General features: G+C 39.3%; 1 protein-coding gene across 2 annotated transcripts; it reads left to right on the forward strand.

Annotated features, from left to right (window-relative positions):
- Window positions 1–29: 29 nt before the first annotated feature.
- LOC101846961 (tRNA wybutosine-synthesizing protein 2 homolog) lies at window positions 30–15931 on the forward strand. Of its 2 annotated transcripts, XM_005098133.3 has the most exons (7): window positions 30–303; window positions 5914–6152; window positions 6655–6756; window positions 7247–7397; window positions 9035–9144; window positions 9585–9742; window positions 13299–15931. In XM_005098133.3, exons 1-7 carry the CDS (start codon window positions 236–238, stop codon window positions 14286–14288), a joined length of 1818 nt encoding a protein of 605 aa, XP_005098190.1. In that variant the 5' UTR covers window positions 30–235; the 3' UTR covers window positions 14289–15931. The 2 variants fall into 2 exon arrangements, with proteins under 2 accessions (XP_005098190.1, XP_005098191.1); XM_005098134.3 differs by lacking the exon at window positions 5914–6152 and having other exon boundaries at window positions 32–303.
- The last annotated feature ends 6667 nt before the right edge of the window (window positions 15932–22598 follow it).

The raw sequence follows: 22598 nt of genomic DNA on the forward strand, positions 1-22598 counted from the left end.
ATACAAAACAGAAACCACGGTCGTGAGTCGGTCGACTGCCGAAACGAAACGAAAACAATCAGCCGCCGAAGAACAAAAGTACAATGAGAGAAATAGAGAAACCGAAAGTTGATTGGTGCTGTCTCGTCTTGACTGCTATAGGCTTTAGGCCCTAAATCTAGTTTTTAGGCCTACTGCTAAGACTAGGCCAGTGCTTTTCGTTTTAGAATCTGACAATATCAGATATTATATCCAAATGGGTGAAGAATTCCAATTATGTTCCCATGCTATCATCGTTCCGTCCGATAAGGCTCAGCACGTCAGGTGAGTCAAAAGTCTTCTTTCGGCTTTTGCCTTGGCTTTTGGTCTTGGCTTGATCGGTACTGTAAGAAGGGAATGACTTCCGTAACGAGCGACCACCCCAACAAACACAATGAAGAAGAGACTAACCCTCCCCCTCGCCCTAGCTAGAGAAATAGATCTAGAATCTACCCCAAGCCCAAGCCCTCTGTCATATCTGTCTCATAATGACATAATGGTCGCTCGCAGTGGCAGTGGGTAGTGAAGGGCTCACGGGCTTGAGCCCCTCCCCCCTCCCCACCCACCACCCACAACTCTATCTGAAAGTAAATGAAAGTTTCTCCATATAACGAAATAAGCTGTTGAAACCGTTATGATTATGATCGCCCGCAATGAACACCGAGTGATCAACTTTGCGGCTTGCTCGTTTATCCAATCATTGTTGTCACCGCTTACTATAGATCTAGATCTAGTAACCCAGCAGCTAATCAAATGTCTTTAGGGTTCAGCAAAGGAGGAGCCCATTCTCTCGGACCATCCTTTATTGAAACTCTTCTTGTCAAAAAGGCAATTAAAAGCCATGTCTGAAAAGATGTATGGAGGGCATGCTCTCCTAGCCCTGACTATGGGGGGAAAGTTTACAACACACTTTCCTCCACTGACACAGGTACCTATGCGCTCATTGGTTCTTTGTTAGGTGCGTTCTACTTTCCGCGACTACACGGTCTAATCCAGCTCATAGATGGACTATGTTTGAAGTGCTGTGTGCATGTTTGTGTAAGTGCCGCTGAGATTTAACAGTATAAATCGGGTCGAACTACTATTAAGGCAACTTTTTCATCACATGAAAATTAATTAGAGGAAATTTGGAGGTGAATTGGCTTCGTCTCCACAATCAACAAGAATTTAACTGAGAACAAAGAGATGGAAAACAAAGGTTACTACTTAAATTTTCTCTTTTGAATGGATGGTTCTTAATTTTAAATGCTGTGGCTCTCCGTGAGTATAGAAAAATCATCACTGTTTCTATTGCTTGCATTTGGTGGTAAAGAACTGGAGACTGGAAGCAACCTAAGCTCCCCCCAAATTGGTCCACCCACCGCCACTGGTCGCTCGCTATGGATCGAAGTCCTCCGGTAAGAACATGTAGGAGGGCCTAGATCTAGTGGTTTAAATTAGTTGGGCGTATTAAAAATGTTCGATTTGTAATAACTTTATGCGAAATTAAATTAATTAAAATATTACACTTGTTTGCTTTTTAGTTCCGTACTTGACTACAATATTATGCATAGCCTATATATTTGTCCTCCCAATCCGAAGCCTGTTGACACTTGAGTTGTTGTACAGTGCGAGACCTGGATGGTGTCAGTACCAAACTACGTGCCAATCAAGATTCCGGAAGCTTAATCATTTCCCCATGAAAATGCCTCAGGGGAATTCTCTTGACATCAAACAGCAGGATAAAATTCCAGACAACGAAATTCTTAGAAGAGCAATTAATGCAGAAAGTCTGTAAGTGTAAGCTCAACGGAATGTACTCAACTACAGTGGATTGGCCATTTCGTTAGAATACCTGATTTCAGAATACCAAAGGCATTTTTTTATTCTGAACTGTCCCCTGGAAAGCGTAAACTTTGCGCACTTTAAAAAAGCTTCAAAGTTACCCTGAAAATGTATGAAGAATTTCAACAAAAACCCTTTGCTATGGGCATATAGCCTATTTTATAATATACTCCTGACAGACCCAGTTGGAGAGTAACAGGTCACGGTGGACAGCAATTCATGAGGCTTCATGCATAAGAAATGCTGAAATTAAGTGAGAAGGCAGCAAGTTTCTCACAACTACAATTGAAAGTGGAGCTTTTGAATGTTCAAAATGTGGCTAACTTTTCTCTTCAAGAATTGCGTTTTCTTTGGCCATAGCAGAAACCAAAAATTTTCTTAACCTTTGATTTTTATTCTCGCTCGCTTTTAAGAAATATTCTCCTCAGTGGATGCACTGACCATTGTCAGACAATGACGGATGAACTATGTTATTAAATCATTACTATTAGTCAGTGGCGGTGGGTGGACTAAAATTTGGGTGGGGCTTAGGTTGCTCCCAGTTCTTTACCACCAAAAAGCCAGCAATAAGAACTACACAGTGATGATTTTTCTATACTCACGGTGAGCCACTGCAGTTTGAGAATCATTCAAACGAGAAGAGTTGCCTTTGTTTTCCATCTCTTTGTTCTCAGTTAAATTCTTGTTGATGGTGGGGACGAAGCCGATGCACCTCTAGATTTCCTCTAATTAGTTTTCGTGTGATGAAAAAGTTGCCTTAAAAGTAGTTCGACCTGATTTATAACTGTTAAATCTCAGCGGCACAAACACAAACATGCACACACAGCACTTCAAACATAATACTTCTATGAGCTGGATTAGGCCGTGTCGTAGAGAAAGTTAAACGCACCCAACAAAGAACCAATGAGCGCATAGGCAGGTATCTGTGTTAGTGGGAGAAAGTGTGTCGTAAACTTTCACCCCACTGTCAGGGCTAGGAGAGTGTGAGCCCTCGGTACAGTGTTATTTTTTCCCAGTCTTTTACCTTTTTACAAGAAGAGTTTCATTAAGGATGGGTGTGGGAAAAGGGCTCATCTTCGCTGAGCCCTAAAGACATTTGATTGGCTGCTGGGTTACTATAGTTGTAAGCGGGGACAACAGTGATTGGATAAGCGAGCAAGCCGCCAAGTTGATCACTCTGTGTTCATTGCGTGCAGTCATAACGGTTTCAACTGCTTATTTCATTATGGAGAAACTTTCCTTTACATTGGGATAGAGTTGGGGGAGGTGGGTGGGGAGGGGGTAGGGGCTCAAGCCCGTGAGCCCTTCACTACCCACCGCCACTGCTATAAGTATTAGTTGGATAGCGTCACCAGAGGAAATCAGTCTCACATACTGATTGTGCCAAATCGTGATAATGACAATATCTTTTTTAGTTCTGGTAGAACATGTCAAAGCAAGGCAGCCGACTAGTAAGAAGGTTATAACGCAATGACATTGTATGATGCTTTCTTACCTTCAATGTCATGGCAGATCATCAGCTGATAGAAATTGAATTTAATCATTGTCAATAAAATTTGTCTGACCAAATGTGTGATAAATTGTTGATAGCATTTATTGTAAGACAAGACTAGAGCATAGTAGTAGCAGTGGCACAGAATGACAGACTACACAATCGATAATTTACTTTACTTCTCTGAGTCCTAGAAAAATCTTATCCTAGACTGAACTTGATTTTTGTTTGGTCTCTTCTAGAACTAGAAGTCAGGAGGATTATACCATCATGAAAATTTAGATTGTCATGCTTAGGTATAGCTGTTAAGTACTTTAGAGAAGCCAGTATACCAACGTAGTGCTATTGGAATGGGTGGTATAAATTTACTTTCACATTACAGAAAAATGTTTACTTTTACATCACAGAAAATTGTTTGGAAAGGTGCTGACTGTTAAATTTTGAAAACTTTCCAGTAGTGAATGAAATGAATGGGGTTAAATTTGAAGGTTTTCTAGGAAATTCAAGTAATGATGTTAGGGATACATGTACTATTATGATACTAATTTTATGTTGTCAAGACCAATGGTATTGTATCGCTCAAGAATTGAGCCTGGAAGTGTCATCCGAAAATTAAGGCAGTGCAGTTTACTGAAATTTTCTCTCCTTTCTGTTCTTTTGTTTCATTCCATTTTGGTTCTTAATTTTTTTTTTGGTCTGTATTTTTTTTTTTTTTTAAATTTGGCCTTCCCTATATCTGAAACTGAAACGCTAAAGCTTGTTTCATATTCAGAGATTATTACTATGGATTTTGGTGTGAGATTTTTGGCCCTTGTCTGAGAAGGCCAGGTGTAGATCTTACCTACCATAAAATCAGGGGTGTGGCTGAAAGACAACAGTAAGAACGAGCCAAGGAGAAGCAGTAGAAAGGCTGCAGAAAGAGTCAGGAGCCCAAAGGAGGGGGCAAAGGAGGTGAAGGGGTGGGCGCAGAAAGTTGAGATGAAAGGAAACGACAGAACATTGTTAGAGAGCGGGAAAGGATGTGAAATAAGAAAATTTTCTGTCGCTATCTGGATTCGAACCCGCGACCTATTGAATGAAAGGTGAACACCTTAACCTCTAGGCCATGAGAGCCCCCTGACATATTTTGTGCTTTCAATCAATGTTTTTCAGTAAAATTCTCATGGAAATGTGTTTTTATATAGACATTAAAAAATGACATAAAAGAGGTTAAGTTAAACCAAAAAATAAAAATTCAAACAAAATTTCCAAACTGGCGGAAAAATGCCTGTTTCGCCGATTTCGTTCTTTTGACGAGCGTCTGATTTCACCACGCTGCCTCACATTTGTTCTGCTTGTAAAGAAAAGATAAAATAATATATTGATAAAGATCACTCACATAGTGCCCACTCACTGGTGGCTCTAGACGCTTCACAATAAAATAGAATCTCAACAGCTTATACAATATAAAATTCTTCGTGCGTGTAGCCCATTTAATGAACAATTATCTTTTCAAATGTTATACATGTATATCCAACCATAATCTGAAAAAGGATACACACACACACGAAAAGACAATCAAAATTTTTGTGACTGCTGATCACACTTGTTGTTGAAAGAATGTTTGTTTTTGTTTGTTTTGGTAAGTGTTTTTACGGCGCTCGCAACTGCCTAAGGTCATATGAGCGCGCAGGACACACCTAATATTTTCAGTTGGTAGGAAATTTTGAATTTTGCCCGGGTGGCGGCCGAAGCCTACTCTTATTGATTTTAGACCACCAAGGGATCTTTAACGTGCGCAACTTGCACACAGGCCCTCCGAGATTTTTCGCCCTTGTCCGAGAAGGCTAGGTGTAGATCTTTCCTACCAGAAGATCAGGGGTGTGGCAGAAAGGCAGCAGTCTGGAGGAGCCAAGGAGTAACAGTAGAAAGGCTGCAGAAAGAGTCAGGAACCCAGAGAAGAGGGCAAAGGAGGTGAGGGGGTGGGGGCAGAAAGTGGAAACGAAAGCAGACAACAGAACATTGCAAGAGAGCAGGAAAGGAGGTGAAAGGAGACAATTTTAGAGAAGACAATTTTACGGTCACTACCCGGATTCGAACCCGGGACCTTTTGAATGAGAGGCCAACACCTTAACCTCTAGGCCACGAGAGCCCCTTGTTGAAAGAAGAATCAAACAAGATCAACCCCCTGGGCGGTGCCACTGACTGAAGTGTCTTTAGGCCATTCCCTATGGGGGACATTTCTCGTTCTATGCACAATAGAATTGTAAATGGGCTGATCCAACAATATCCTGCTCATAACTGTGCCTGAACTACAACAGGGAACTACTGCTTTTTCTTTCCTAATCTTTACTATCTTCATTTTCCTCTACTTCTTTTGTGTTTGTCACACTCTTGTGACCCGCTATTTCCGGGGTGCCTTAATAGTCGAAGCAGACTTTGTGCTGTTGAAACTAGAGAGGTGAGCAGGGTAAGTCTGATTCCCTGTAAGGGCTTCTCTGTTTAAATCCACCCCTTGGCGCTCATATGACCTTATGCAGTTGCGAGCGCTGTAAAACCTCTACTAAAACAAACAAACAAGATCAATTTTTTTTCCTCAGGCATCAGTTGGAGAAACACAATCTTTGGGATGGCCAGCACAGACTGCAAAAACTCAAGAATGAATTTGTAGCTGTTCCAGTCTTGAGTTCCAAAATATCACAGGTTAAGCAGTATTGGCCAGATTTTGAGACAGTCAAGATTGCTCTTCCAAGGTCAAAAAAAGTGAAAGTTAAAAACGAAGCTCCACCAAATTCCTTGAAGGACCGCTTTTTTGCAGAACTGAAATGTCACGATATTCGTAAGTTTAACTGTGTCACGAAGTAGCACAAGGGTATGTAACTGCAGGAGGATGTTGGGGATTATCAGTGGGAACTCAACAAAGAACTGGTTTGGTTTGACAATTAAACACTCTCTTTTTCAAATCTGACAAGCATCATTAGTGGGAACTGGCTTGTATGGAGAGTTGTGCACACAATGGGGTGCCTAAAGTGCAAGGAGACTTGAGTCTGCTTACTAGTCACAAGAAAGGAGTAGCTTATAGGAGAGTTGCTTTTATTGGATTTGAAAAAAAGTGTTAGAATTTTTTTCTTCTGTGGTTAATGTCCTCTTTTTGTTTGGCGTTATACATGTTTGATCTTGAATTTATTTTTCATATATATTTTTAATACAAGTTTTATGTAGGTGAAAAAATGGCTTCATGTGTTGCTGAATGTGTTGTTTGTTGCAGATTCATATACTCCTCTTGCGACTTGTATTAATTAAGTTGCTGCTCATTCAAATCTCTTTTTTTCTAATTTCAGCTATTTCTCTTCTCCAAGAAGTGCCCAAAAAATGGGAGCGACATGGGGACCTCGTCATCCTTCCAGTGGGCTCTTTCAGTTCTCCACAGTGGGACAAGCTAGGTCTGTGGTCTGTAATGGCCTGGGTTGTGTCTATAATGAGGCACTTGTCCTGAGCTTTTGTTCATGATCTTGGCATTGTTATTGTTGTTCTGAGAAAAGTAGTTTTGAATGACATTGTTCAAAAACTTTCATAAGAAATTTATCTTTCATTTTAGCGAATTGAATGCTTGGAGATAGAAGTTTTCATCTGCCTTTTTTCAAGATGATAAATTTGAATTAATGATTGGCACAGTGCATTTTTGGTTAGGATTTAATCGTGAACTAGCTTAATTTGTGTTACTATGTTACCACTGTCTCTACCTTTGTACATTTATCACTCACGTTTTATTATGGTTTTAGATAGTATCAGACTTTAGAAAAAGAATGAACAACAAAATAAACTGTGACATGACGCAAGAGTGAATAAATGCCCAAGATGCAAAAAAAGTAATGGTGGAGACTTCAGGCGACTGCTTCTATCAACCAGTTTGAACGAATTTGTTTTCTATAGGAGTCAAGTTGTGGGAGATTGTCGTAGAGACACTGTCATGTCAGAGACTGGCCAGGTCGTCTGCTGTGTCTCAAGATGGGTTCCGCAGTTCACAAGTTCGTTTGTTGCGGGGAGACAATGGCTGGGTGATGCATGTGGACAATGAGATCAAGTAGGTTGCTTTGTCTTGTATTGTGAGCAGGAAAGATATATTTTTTGTCACCTTTAAAAGTGTATGATTATTATTACTTGTAATATGATGGCTTTATGACAGGCTAACGGAGTCTTTTTTTTTCTGTAGTTTGTTCGTCTCTGTTTTTCCAAGACATGCTTTACACAGTTCGTTCTAATTTACCTTATCTTATCATTATGTCTTTTGACATTTGGTAGATAGTTGAAGATGTCATTCATGGGTCCTAAATTTTTTTCTCCTCTTTAGCTTGTCTGTACAGCTTGCTTTTTTCTTATACTGTATTGCTATTATTCTTGCAATTAATGCAGTGCTCTTCTCTTTTTAAAAAAAATGGACAAATATCTGAATCTTCATATCTGTGCTGTAAAGTAGAGGTGTTTTGTCTTTGCTTTTCTTCCTTTTTGTTTCAGTAGAATTTCATTTGTCTGCAGTTGCACAGTGTAACTCGGATTAAACTAGGTCGCCGGGCCTGACCTAAAATCTTGTTGAATCCGAGTGTTCGTTATAGCAAACAGGAGGTTTTGTGTAAATAATTACAGGCACTGAGCAAGTTATCTCTGAAGAGAAGTAACAAGTGGTGCCTGAAATGCCTGTGTTTTATGAGCTGGGCGAAAAAAGACCGATTCATTCAAATGCGTGCCTGTGTCATCTCGATTGTTTGCCAAAAGTTGTGTTGCTGTGTAGAGCCTAGCATACGGCAACTTTGTACCCAATTCATTACGTAGATCTACATCAAGACTAGCTTGCCATTGTAACAATGATCAGTTGCGGTGGGGGGGGGGGGGGGGGGGAACAGTGATGCGCTTGTATCTCTGCCATGTTCCACTCCCAGACCGATGGTGCCCCCCCCCTCCCCTGGACACGCACACACAGTCACTCGTGTTACTAGAGTAGACACGTGCGTGCCAACAACACATGTGTTGTTATGAAAGAAGGCTGTTGATTGGTTGCATGCAGTCAGGTAAGCGAATAATGGTTCACGATGCAGGTGCAATGGATGGTTTTCGGGAATATATAAAGTTTGTTGTGGGAGAAAAATGAGCGAAGCCACGTCTGCAGGGGCTGTTCACCATGGAAGTGACCTCGTTGAATCCAAGCTTGCTGATTTAAGTGTTCGTTGATATTTTTTATTGATTTTAAAAAAGAAAAAAAAAGGGGGAATCCATCTTCCCTCGTTGAATCTGAGTTCTCGTTGAATCCGAGTTCTCGTTGAATCCGAGTTCCACTGTATTATAGTTCTGTCCCCCCTAAAGGCTGTTTGTGTCCTCTGTTCTTTGTCTAGAGAATATTATTGCCTTGTTCTGTTAGAGATGTCAACAGTGTATGGATGAGTCTCTTTGTACTTTCTGCTAAATAGGGCATAGTTGGCCGCAAACTCAACCAATATAATAGCTGTCAAGGTATAAATGAGAATAAAAATATGTGAATTTTTTTCTTTCATTCTTTAATGCTTGTCAAATTTATGTCTAGATGGCATATTTTGTGTTAAGAAGAGTTATAAAATGAGACCAAGACAAAGATCGCTTTCACTAAGTATTTCACACACGAAGTGTTCTTATACATGCATTTGGTTTGGTTTTCAAAAATAAATCAGTTCTCCTCCTTGTTTTATCCAGGTACGGTTTTGATGTGACCAAGTGTATGTTCAGCTCGGGTAATGTCACGGAAAAATTGCGAGTTGCTGGCTTTGACTGTAAGGGACTGACGGTCGTGGATTTATATGCCGGTATGACTTACTGATGTAGAATCTGGCTCTGCATGCAATTTTTTAATAGTTTTTTATTTGGAGTTCAGGTTCTAGTTTTAGTTTTACCTCAATCAGTGCTGGGTAGTGAACCCCCTCCTATACTGAGCAGTTTGGCTTTGGTAACATGTCCAGTCGAATCTGCTCTAACAGACACTTGTTCAAGACAGTCATCTCTACAAATGGCCACTTCCCAAAATGCGATAAAATGGGACAACTGTGGTCAGTAATTTTGTTTTCCCCAAAAACACACACCAGTTCTAAGTCGTAAAAATATGAAAAAATGCGTCATTTTACATTTTAGTCATTCTTTTCATATGAACTGGTGCCTTCTGCGACAATGCCCCTGAGAGGACTTCAAATGACCACAATCACTTCTGATTTCCTTTTTCATTTTGTCATTTTTCCATGTCTCTCTCCAGGCATTGGTTACTTCACACTGCCTTATCTGGTGCATGCCGGGGCGACGCACGTACATGCCTGCGAGTGGAATCCCTCCGCTGTGATTGCCCTGCGACATAACCTGGAGGCGAATGGGGTGGCTGGCAGATGCACTGTTTACGAGGGAGATAACCGTCAGGTAGGAGAGAGGGGCTTTGCAGTTGTTCTTGTTTGTTTGTTTGTTTGTTTGTTTCAGTCACTGAAAAGCTCATTGACATACTGATGGTCTTTTCTTCTTTTTTTTTTTTTGCAATAGAAAAAGTTGACTAGGACAAAAGTAATAGCCAAATAGAAAAAGAATAGAACCTGTCAGTTGCTCTCTCCCATCACCTACTGTCATTCTTTAGCCCTGGCAGCTGCTCATGAGAATGTCTACAAGCACAGAGTATTGTGAAAATGATAACCACGCCCATTATGAGCTCCAGTGCTGCCCATCTGATGGCAGTCTTTGACAGACTGAGATGATGAAATGGGAATCTTTTACCAGATAAATTTTTGTGTTCATTTTCTGTTTTATACATCCTTAAAGAATAATTTTAAGGTTTCTTTGATCTTTTTAGTACAGGGTGGCCAGGGAGGTCGGAAATTGGTAGGAAATTTTTGTTTAGGTCGGATAAGTCGGATTTTTGTCGGACAAAGTTTGTTTTATACGGAAATGGTTGGATCAACGTCGGAAATAAAGGAAATTTGAGGAAATCTGTAAATTGCCTCGCGAAAGATGCGGGTAAATACATAAAAGTTCTCGAATATTTGAAAACCAAATCCGATAACGTCCTTAAGTTCATTTTGTTGGTCGCGATCATTCGGCTTTTCACGGTCTGAGAGTACGTTTCATGCGAACAGGCGGCAAGCGGAAGTGTATCAGTGATACACAGGCTCGATCGGGAAAATCTAGATGTACTTTCGCTTTCACAGCCTCCCTGAAATTTGCTGGTAATAGTTTGATAGCACAACATTGTAACATGCAGTTTGTACATTATAAAGGCTGTGTCACCATGAAAATAAATCAATATTTGTCACTTGTGTAAAATAAAAAGAAAGTTATACAAGCGTCTTGTCGGGCTCGCCATCGTGACCGGTCAGTGAACCTGCATGTTTGTATATCATACACATGATAAGGCGTCAAGTGAGTACCGCGAATGTTAGGGTCTCCAAAGTTCATTCTAAGTCTGAGCGCTGCGAAATATAGGACTCTAGAATGTCGGTGTTATTGATTTTTTTTTTAAGATACTCCCGGGGATAAAAACTGAACTTGGTAGCAAATTTTAGCATTAGCATTTAGAATTTTGATTGCAATGAGAGCTTTCTGCATAGTGCGTGGCGCGTGTTGGTGCAGGCCTTGTTTGGAATCGGGATCCATCGTACCTTGTAAGCTGTGTTAGTGAACTAAATGGTTGGTGTGTCATTGGATGCGTGATAGTCGAGGCGAGCTAGTAAGCTCAATGATATTTATATATAGAGAGGGTTATATATACTAAATTGGTTGGTGAAAGTGACAGCATCGATATTCTTGATATATGGGGGGGGGAACAGACTCAATGTAATGAAAATGTACTATAAACATCAGGAACAGATAGCCTAAGAGGAAACTGTTGGTTATAGTCATAGAGATGACGGACCAGCCACGTGGCTTTCCAAGTGACCACCTGCGACCATAAATTTCATGCAGAATCATCCTCAAGAAACATTTTCTCTTGTGATTCGTTGAACAAGTATGTCAAGTTCTTTGAGCGCAGATTATTAGGATTACTTGGCTAATCTTTAATCCTATAGAGGCCTGTCTAGTGTTTTGCGGCATTTACGAATGTCACGCATCAGGCCTAGATCTAACTAAACATTACACACAGTCACTCAAACTCAAACACCAGTCAGAAATCTTCTCTCAAAGATACATTTCCAGTGACCAATCAAAAAACATTTTAGTCTCCCCAATCCCATCTCATCCTCCCCCCCCCAACATTCAACCGACCAGCCCTAGACCGAGACCTATGCATCAGTGGAAAGTAGGGTGTGTAAACGCTGTCCATCACTCTCTTTGTACGGCGTGAGGGGCATTCTCACCAAATATCCGGTTTTCTAGTAAATTCTAGGCTTGTCTTATGCAGGCTGTGCAGATTGTCGTGAAAATTTCCCCTGGCCAAGCTTAACTTGTCGTCGTGTTTCGCGGATCGGAGCGTGCGTTTAGAGGGAGTGACCATGTGTTTATATGTCTAAATTAAATAGTAAAAAACCCGTCAGATGACGAAAGCGTGTGTTTGAGCGGAGAGTGCTTTTGTATGGCGTGCATTTAGGTGGAGACTACTGTATCCAAATGATAAAGGCAAGTTCAGATGTAAGTTTAGTTCCCAAGTGTATGTCATCGGTCATTCAGATGTAAAGGCTTTGAACACTTTCATGGTATTTCAAAAACACATGAAAGCCCAAACCACCCAGTATGGTGCCAAATCTATTCTTAGCTTTACCAAGAACAGAACAAGTGTTGTGAGGGATACTGAAAGGAGCACCAACAGTAATATAATAGTAATCTACTAGAGCAGTTGTTGACACGGGTCTTCTCATTCATGAGATGTTTTCAGACTCTAAAATAGATGAGTTTTCAGTGTAGTCGCACAAAACTTGGCTACCGTGGAACATTTGGGATCGCAGGGGTGATGAAGTCTGCCATCGTAAGATGTGTATGAAATAGCCCTTTCTACGTGATTCTCTTTGACGAGAGCCGTAACTCTGACAATGGCAAGAAACGACTTGACTTATAGTGGTAGGATTTTTTTGGGTGTGGTAAGATTTTTAGGAGGAAGATTTCCCTGGCCACTATGTAGTATCAAATGTGACCTTTCTGCCTGTTCAGTTTAGCTTTTTTTGTGTCCAAATTGTCTTGTTGTACTGCACATTTTTTAGATAAGACGTCGAACAACCCTGCTTTTGGAGAAGATTCTATGAAACTCGGATACTAAGAAGTCAGATTCAACGATGGGAAATGCATTCCCCCTTTTTTTAAAAAATTAAGTGAAATCAAAATAATTCAGATTTAACTAACATATGAATGAAAAAATTTTGATTCAACAAAGTGGCTTGTAGGGCAAACAGCTGATGCAGCATTGTGCATTTGTTTCTCATAATGACCCTTATCTGATTTATTTCAAAAGAAATGCACAGTGGATCATTAAGCCTGCACTCTTTGCCTATTGCTTGCATACATCTTATGCGACCAGTTGGAAGCCATCTCTCACACTAACACATGCATTATTGATACATATGCAGGCATAAGATATGAAGTGTCTTAACGCTGGGGTCAGAGAGGTTGGGTGGGCATCCAGCACATTTGTGACTATGTGTGCATTTGTCTGGGGGAGGGACTGTTGGAGATTGGGTGGGACTCAAGCTTTCTGGGTGTTGAACATCAGTAGAGATACAGGTGCATCACACCCTTATTTTTTTCTCCTGGCTACCGGACAACGGTAGACAAGCTCAGACAGACATAGAACTGTAATGGATTGCATGCTGGTCTGTGGAACCAAATGGTGCTATACTCTAGGCCCTACACCGCAACGCAAATTGTTGCTCACATTAACCCTATAACAAACCCTTGGATTCAACAAAATTGAAGGTGAGGCCCGATGACTTCTTTATATCTGAGTTTAACTGCTCATAACTATGAAATGGTACTTATTGTCACTTCATTCCTTTGTCGGCAGCTTCAACTGACTTCAGTGGCAGACGTGGTAAACCTTGGCCTCATTCCCAGCTCCGAACCTGGATGGCCAATAGCTGTTCAGGTTCTTAAAGTGGAGGGAGGTATTATGCATATTCATGGAAATGTGTCTTCAATTCCAAGGACTGTCTTGTCGCAGGAAGTTCCTGGAACTTTGTCTATGGCCCCAGACATGCAGCAGAGGGGTGAAAGGAAGTTTGTTGAAGCTGATTGTGTCAGGGAATTCTTAGAAACAGGAGCACCACAATCTAAAACTGTTGTGGATCAAGGCAGGGACTGTCATCTGGACACTTTTGCCCTTCAGGACCGGCATGTCTCAGATTCAGATTCTCCAACGACTGTTCAACAGTCCCCAGTTTCTGAGAGAGTATGTGAGAGAACGGAGGAGGTTGCAGAGTGTTCGCGTGTGGACCTTTCTTGTGCTTGTGTGGGTGGACAGAAGAATGATGGGAGAATGATGAAAGAGTCTGGGAGTCCAGTACAATCTTTGTCAACAGGATTACATCATCTGGGTGTGGCAGAAGGACTTGCAACACACTCTGAGGGCTGTGGTAGGGAGGATGTCCACATCCAGAGAAACACATCACTATCAGTTAAAACTGGGGTCAACGAGGGATGCTGTGATGTGAAGGATTCAGGTTCTTTTTCATCGTTTTTTGCTGGTGTTGAAAACTCTGAATGTAACTTTGATACAAGAAAGGATGGAGGAGTAAATAAATCACTGGGACATTCCAAAATGTCAACTAGTTTGGAACAGAATGCCCCCACTTGTGTTAATTCCAAGAAGTATAATCTGAAGAAAGTTTGTGACGAGTGGTCTGTCTATGTACAAAAAAGAATGGCTGGCTTACTGGAAGAAAAAAAAGGTGGACAGTGGTCAGTGAGAGAACTGCATGTAGAAGTGGTCAAGTCATATGCTCCGCACGTGTGGCATGTTGTTCTTGACCTAGAATGCAGGCCGCTGGTGCTCTGATAAATACTGTACTATTCTCACTGTCATGATAAGATTAGATAAATGACATTGGGTATATTTTTCAGGAGAAGGAAAAAGATTGATTTATAAAAAGATGGCTTAGAGTTATCTGATTTTCATACTGTTCAAAAGGTCCACTTTTGATAGTTTATTGAGTATACATTTTTAAACAGCATATGAAAAATGCTTTGTTGAATACGTTAAATGAAAAAGCAAAATTAAAAATGTTGTTTTCCATCTTATCATGATGACGATGATATATTTATCAATGGATGTTGTTATGCTCTTACCATGTGAAATAGAATTAAAGCATAGGGCTTACTTTCATGGACTCTCATTTTTTTTAAAAATCAGAACTTTTTGAGAATATGTTGCTTGGTTAAAGCATAGCAAGATGAATATGTTGCAGCAGTTTGTGATGCTTATCTCACACTATCTGCCACAACTTACAAGCTTGATTGTTGACTTGAAAGTCACATTTGGTTCTAAGAAAAAGTAAAAATAATGAGAAAAGTTTTAGATCTCCTCAATGTTTATGACATATTTTTTAATGAAAAGTTATGTAATATTCTGAGTTCAGTGAGTTCATAGTAAAAAATACTTTGATCGAAAGATCATTGCCCCTGAGGAAAGCCCTGAACGAGAAATATTTTTGATCTTGCTTTTGGCTTGTTTGGAATTAAAATAAACATTCTCCAAACTCTTTCATTCATGATTTTGAAATACAACTGTTTGTTCATCTGCCATCATTGCTTGAATTTGAATATGATTTTAAAAAAGGGATCAATTATAACAACCCATCTCCACCAGGTAGACCCTGCGGTGTGGTCTGTTCGTTCTACTTCTCTGGGTCTTTTTTGTTTGTTCGTTTATTGTTGTTGTTTTGTGTGTGTGTATGTGTGTGTGTGTCTTAATCTGTTCCTGGTAAAATGTGACTCTAAACCCATTGACTAGCTGTACAGTTTCTAATCATGGACCTCCACATAGAGTTGATATAAAAAGGCATATCGTCAACAAGTTGTTCAAATGTTTTAAGTCCAGAACACAACATTTTCAAGAGAGAAAAAAAATTTCATTCTTTTAACAATTGTACCTCTACTTAATGAATAAATTTTTGTTGCTATTTTTTTTTCAACATTTAGAATTTGAATACTGACGAAATATTTCTTGAGCACATGCCTCAAATGCCACAGATTAAGGATTTGCAATTTTGTTGTTGTTAGCGATCCAGCTTTTGCAATTTTAAAAAGGTTGAAAATTCAATGCTTTGTTCGTCCGAATAGCTGTCTGATGATATATGAGACAGTAGTATGTGTAGTGATATAGTTGGAGAGCTGTATAGGTTTGGGAGGTTTGATTTTTACATTTCTTTTTTTGTTGAGTATGGGGTTGATATCCTTAATATGAAAATGATGGAGTGCAAACAGTTATAACAACTTTTGTACTAGTGTGAAAAAGACCACTGCAGTCTTCACTTTTGGCAGCAGAGAGGGGTGTGAGTGTGTGTATGAGAGAGAGAGGGAGAGAGAGAGAGAGAAAGAGAGAGATCTTGTTCAATTGGCAAACTAGTTTTAAAGCCATAAACATGGCAATGTAAAATTTCGTGCTAAGAGATCAATAAAGGTTCATTCATTCATTCATAACGATGAGTCATCTATGAGAACCTGATCCTGTAATCCAACTGCAGCTACTGGACTTTTGCCCTTGGGTATCGATACTCTACTGCAGATCATGTTACTAGTGTGGGTCTGTCTCCAAGTTTGTAAGTCTCATTTCATCATTTGGGTCGTTTACAGGTGCTCTGATGTGTTTTGCTCCTTCTTTCCTGTCAGACACTATTGTCCTTATGTCTCCTCCTTTTATCTGTATGTTATCCTCTCAAGTTATACTGCTAATTTTTGGCACTTACATGATCTATTTGTGAAGCAATTGCTGTAAAACTCATGCCTAATCAAAGAAGGAAACCTAATTTCACTGTTTGAGGGAATGCACTTTCTCCTGGTGTACAGTGAGTTTATTTATACCCTCATGCCTGCTCGAGTGTGTAGGATGGTACTGGGAAGTACAGCAGTGTTGAATGGCAAGGCTCTTATTTTGTTACCAATCAAAGTGAGGTGTGTGTCTCCGAAAGGAAAAGAGGATTAAATCTAAAGCTGCAAATAAGTCAAGTGTCCATGCCATTACCAAATTTAGCACAAAATACCTCGACTTTCATTTTCAAAATAATTTTTTAGAAGGGGATGGGGGGAGGTGAGCTATGCCCCTAACATTCGCTCTGTCCTTCACAGTCAAATGTTAAAATGTAGGAGTTACAGGTGGGTGGTGGTCTAGGCAAAATTGGATTTTCCGACTATTGCACACTACTTTTGCGATTACTCACGTAATTATGGACGGATTACTTTTTTTGCCCCCCCCCCCCCTAATTGTAATTGGTCCATAAATACATGAGTAATATCATTAAAATCCACTAAGAAATCCAATATTTATTGTTATATAATATCTTATCTGTAATTTTTTTGGTGTTTTCCCAACAAGAAAAAATTGTTTAATTTCAAATTTTCATTTTTAGACATTTTTCCTGCTGCTCCGAAATTTACTACTGCATATTAATGCTATTTGGAATATAGACAGTCCTGGGGCTTCATTGTACAGGATTTTTTTAAAAATTATTCTTTGTAGATTTTATATTTTGACTTTGACTGAAACTCAAGTAAATTTGAGCATAAAATGTTACTAAAAAATAGAAAATTCAACAAGATATATTTAAAAAACGGCTCTTATATTAATATTAGTAAAGATGGTAGCCACTAAAATGAAAATCATGATTGCTAGAAAAAAAATTTTTTGAAAAATAATTTTTTCATCAATTATAACCTATAGGAAAAGTTTCGAGTCATTAACCCCTGTAGTCTAATATTGATTTTAGCCCTTAGGTGGGTCCCACACCCCCTTAAATACCCCAATGTTTTTGTTTTTTGGGGGTTTTTTTGCAAGTGTTTTATGGCACTTGCAACTGCATAAAGTCATATGAGTGGGCTTTTTCAATTTGGTAGGAATTAATTTTGAATTTTGCCAATGTAAAGGCAGAAGCTTACAGTAACTTACACTTATCGATTTTTGACCACCAAGGGATGCGCAATGTGCACTCGGCACCAGCAAGATTTTTCGACCTTATTCGAGAAGGCTAGTTGTTAGATCTTACCTACCACTACCATAAAATCAAGCGTGGCTGAAAGACAACACTAAGAAGGAGTCTAAAAGTAGCAGTAGAAAGGCTGCAGAAAGAGTCCTGAGCCCCGAGGAGGGGGCAAAGGAGGTGAGGGGGTGGGGCCAGAAAGTGGAGATGAAAGCAGACGACAGAACATTGCTAGAGAGCAGGAAGGGAGGTGAAAGGAGACAATTTTAAAGAAGAAAATTTTCCGATGCTGTCCGGATTCAAAGCTGGGGTAACATCAAAGTGACCACTTATACTCGCACCAGTGCCTCTTTCAAGACCTATGAGAATATTCTCTTTGAAAAAAACGACTTTTGCAAACTTGTCTTTCTGTATGAAATTCACATTCTCCAAAATTGTTAGTTTTAGTCAGAGTTTTATGCCACTTGCAACAGAAATAGGTCTTATGGGTGCCTTTGATTAGAGGTGTTACTACAATGGAAACCTGATATAACAGGGATGGTGGGAGTAGAGAAAATGTCCTGTTATATCCGATCCCTGTTAAATCAGAAATGCAAGGAAAGTAAGCATTTATGGACTAATCTAGCTGTACTTATTCATTCCTTTGCCACAAGTACCCACGAACAGGGGTTTTGGCACCAACTTTCTCCTTGCCTCCTTAAACCACATCAGAAGAGCTTGGTCCACAGCATCTGCATCGGGTAGTCTCATCTTCTTTCGATTCAGAGCAAACCTTCCTTTGGAGTATGCTGTCCCTATCTTCTCTCTATCCTTGATAATGGTGGGAATAGACCCTTGTGGAATGTCGAACTGACGACAAATCTCTGCCAGTGGAGCTTGCTTTTTGTCAACAGCCTGGATTATTTCAGGGGGGTTTTTGTCAATGGAAAGGCATTTTTTTCTTGCGCTTGACATCGTTGGTGACAACAGCGAGCGTGTTGCTAGGTTTCGGGCTAGATAGAGGTCAGCAGCACACCACTGCCCTCTCTCGCTTCACATGCTGCATGGGCTTGCTCCACCACTGCGTTACTCTCTTTCTCTTACTTTTTACACATTGTTAACGAGCCTTTGTCCCTGCTGTAACATGTTGGGCTCCAATGGGGCCCTGTTATTGGCGATCATTTTTAATAGAGACAAAGAGTAGGAAAAATCAGGGATTTAAAAAATCCCTGTTATTACCGGATCCCTGTTATTACCGGGCCTTTTATATATGGTTTCCACTGTACTTGAGAAAAACATACAAAGATAAGAAAGAGAAAAGCAAAGGACTATACATGTTTGATAGGAAAGAAGCAAACCACACTTGGGCATCCACAGAGAAAAACAATCACACAACAGGAGACACTTGACATAAAAATAAAAGGTAAACAATATTTATTTATAATTCTGCTACAATGTTCAACTCGCCTGCCACTCTGTTCCAAGAACAACTGTGGCAGGGTAGAAGAAGAAAAAGAATCTTGCTCAAACACAAAAACAAGTGAGTGAAAAAATAGCTGTTAATCAAAATCCAAAACTTGCACATAAACAGACAATATACATGTGTGTATGTGTATAGATATTGTACATCGTCACAGTCACAAGAAACATTTAACTTTCCATTTTTTACACACCCTACTATAATGTGTCAAGCTGGGTCCGGCAGAGTTATTAACTTTTTTTTGCTATAGTGACGATTTACATACATACACACATGTTATGTATATATATATACATACACACACACATACATGTACATATATACAGTATATGAACAAAGCTTATAACGTCTTGCAAAAATCTTTACATAACCATGATGTATTTCAAAACATACATTGAGTAGATTCTTTGAGGATAAAGGAGGATAAGTCTTATAAAGCAAAAAACACAAATATAGACCCTATCCATCAATGTGAAATCAGCAACAAAACTCGTAGTTGTGACAAAGCTTGTGCAGCAATAATAAAAGTTTTTTAAAACATCTTGGCAACCCACAAATACTGAAAAGAAGAAGACGTAGCAGGCCTTACTTAACACATACTCGACGGGCATAAACTTTCTTCAGGACTAGAAAAATTCAGAATCCCTCACAATATTTCTCCTCGTCTGTTTTACAAATATCTACGCTGCCTCGCATAAAAATAAGAGATTTAAGGGCTTGAATACCTCATGACATGGGGGGGGGGTTGTATCACTCAATGTACGAGCAAACACAGCATTAGCAAAATTAAATCTGGTCAAATCAAGCTAAACAGCCATATTATGCAAGCCAGAAAAACCAGAAATCTACTCACTGTGGCCTTAAGAAACATTTCCAGCTTATTCCACCCCTCAAAAGTTGAAGAATTTTTTGTGATTCGGTAGGCCAACTTTGTAAACGCCCCTACTTTTAATCTCGTCGCACATACTTATATTTTATATACAAGGAGAAGACAATGCCCATTAGCATACCTATCAATATTGCAAAGTCTAGAAAACTTGTCACTATTGTGTCCATTGCCATACAATGTACTTCCACCATGGCTTGAGTAACTCTTCCTGACCCCTTCAAATGAACTTCAAGATCGTTACACTACTGCTGGAAGTGTTTCAACTTCAGGCTAAGAATAAAAAACTTCATGTGGAACAGAATAACTAAGCATATATGCAAATGAGCCACGGGAACAGACTTTATTAGAAAAAAACGACAGGTACATCTCACATTGTGAGCAATACAAAGACGCACTTTTAAACATGTTATAGGTACATATAAGATATAAGACAACCGCTAGTTATTTAGACAGAAGTTTCCACCAGTAATAATTATAAATATCATATAGCTCAACAACAAATAACTATTCAAATCACTGTATTGGGGGAATCTAATACCGAACTAGACCTTTCAGGTCCTTTAGAATGCACAAAATCGTTGCCAAACAAAATTATATGGTTCCGAACCAAACTAGGCCAGATTTTTTGGGACATATTTTTTTTGTACCCCAAAAAGAAATTTTCACAAAAGGTCCGTTCACATCTGACGTAAACTGTCAAGCATGACATAAAAAGTTCAAAATATCAACAGACTCCCGAATCCTGAAAACCTCCATGACAGAGACATTGGAAAAAAAATGAGGCAAATAGAGGATATAAAGCTTCCTGATATGTAACCACACAGTCACAAGAAAAAAAAGAGTATTTTAAAATTACAATAGGAGTGTAATTGACAATTGAGTAACCCAATTCTTCTTGCAGCAGTGAGTGACAATATACAAGACTGAACTTTTTCCTTCTAGAAAGAAAAAAAAATCTGAAAAGTTTTCAAAAACTGCAGTGCTAACCTGTTCTTTACAAAAATAACAATTTCACATAGAGCTTAGTCCTCAAGTGTTCTGTTCACTTGCTTCAATTCTGTACCCACATAAAAAAGGCCCCACAACAGAGCACAAGTAATGGAGGGAAATCTTCTTAATATCAAGACAGTTTTCATGGTGGAGATACACCACTTATGTGAGTGACACTGAACCATCAAATAGAACACAAACATGTGATGACACACATGTATACAAACACGCAAAATTAAATAATATCCATATTTTATCTTATACAGTACACATTTTAACAATCCCCTGCTTTCTCCTCTTTCTTGCTGATGCAAACATACTTCATTAGACCCGCCCCCCCCCCCCTTCCCCCCCAAGCCTTCTAAAAAACAAGCACGTCTTCCCCATGCAAAATACACACACTCTCTTTCTCTCTCTTTCCTTTCTCCCCCCCCCTCCACCCCCATATACCCACATGCACAACCTTTCTCTGTCCTTTCTAAGAACCAAAAATTTTGAAGTTTGTTCCCTGTCACTGGCAACAAGAACATAGACATGCATTTTTTTCACAGTGCAAGCCTAAACCCTTTTCTAAACAGTGGGGAATAAAAGAGAAAAAACCAGAGCATCTTCTTCATTATCATGAGATTACAGTTATATCTATGGATGTCACTACTTCTCATCAATTAGATGGGGTTGCATTTGTTTCTTTCCATTTTCACTCTGGCAAAATCAAGGCGTTTATTATGCTTCATCAATTCAAGAATGACACAAAACCCACTTCTATGGCACACATGATACAGCCAAGTCCACTTACAATAAACTTAGAGGGGATCGTTCCTTTTGTGTTTTTATCATAAAGACGTCAATTGTAACCACACTTAAGGAAACCATTAAATTCTTTAGCGGAAGAAAAGTTTACACTTAATGATTGCCTGTATCCTTTCTCGTGTCAAAAAGGAACTGCAAGAGGCTACATTGTTAAAGCCATTCGGTCACTCTCCCACTTCTTGACTACACAAGACTACAGTAACTGACATTATGGATTCGAATGGCTTCATAAGTGGGCGAGAAATGCAAGATATTTATCGTTAACAGGACTGCATCAAGCCAAGATATATAGCGTAATAATATTATTCACACCATGAAGATAACAAATTTCACATGGCAAGTTTACCTAAAGACCATCAATAATTTATTAATAGACGCCAGCCATTCATGTCTTGGTGCTGTTTATTTTAGACAGTTTACCTTAAGTGGACTTCAATGTATGCAAGAAACGTCAATGAAAGTTGGAACAACATAAAACAGTTAAAAGGAGTCAGTGCAGGTGAGTAATTGTGACTATAAAATTCTAACAATAAAATATCGAATGGCAATATTTATTAATAAAATGTAAAATCACAACACTGAAAAAATATAAAATTTGGGCATGATTATTATGTCCAAGGTATGTGATAAATGAGCAAGGAAGTTTGAGATTCATGCATGGAATGATAAAATGGAGGAATAAAGTACCTGACAACAAAAGTGCTCAATACTGCATATTCAACACAACATGCTCTTCATCCTTAATCTTATATGACTAGATTTAGCAACGATCAACAATTCAAGGTTGGCAAGTTTCACACCAACAGACCACACTTGCTCAAATTGCCAACAGCACACGACATACGCTAGTCTATCCTGAGCCCTCAGTCCAACTTTCATCAGTATGAAAAAGTTTATCAGATGAGAAATCATACTTTTGTATTCTTTGTTATCTTCAAATAGACTGAAATGGTTTTTGATTGACTATTTTTACAGGGATCAATAAAGATCAGTTTCTTCTAGACCAATTGATGCTCCAATCTTCTT

This window comes from Aplysia californica, unplaced genomic scaffold, assembly GCF_000002075.1.
Source record: "Aplysia californica isolate F4 #8 unplaced genomic scaffold, AplCal3.0 scaffold00173, whole genome shotgun sequence".
NCBI classification, from domain to species: domain Eukaryota; kingdom Metazoa; phylum Mollusca; class Gastropoda; order Aplysiida; family Aplysiidae; genus Aplysia; species Aplysia californica.

What these genes read in the sequence shown, in the direction of transcription:
- LOC101846961 (XM_005098133.3), top strand. Translation starts at nt 236, where the DNA reads ATGGGTGAAGAATTCCAATTATGTTCCCATGCTATCATCGTTCCGTCC. An exon ending in TCCACAGTGGGACAAGCTAG is followed by an intron (nt 6,757 to 7,246) that starts GTCTGTGGTCTG and finishes TGTTTTCTATAG; the next exon opens with GAGTCAAGTTGTGGGAGATT. An exon ending in ACGAGGGAGATAACCGTCAG is followed by an intron (nt 9,743 to 13,298) that starts GTAGGAGAGAGG and finishes CTTTGTCGGCAG; the next exon opens with CTTCAACTGACTTCAGTGGC.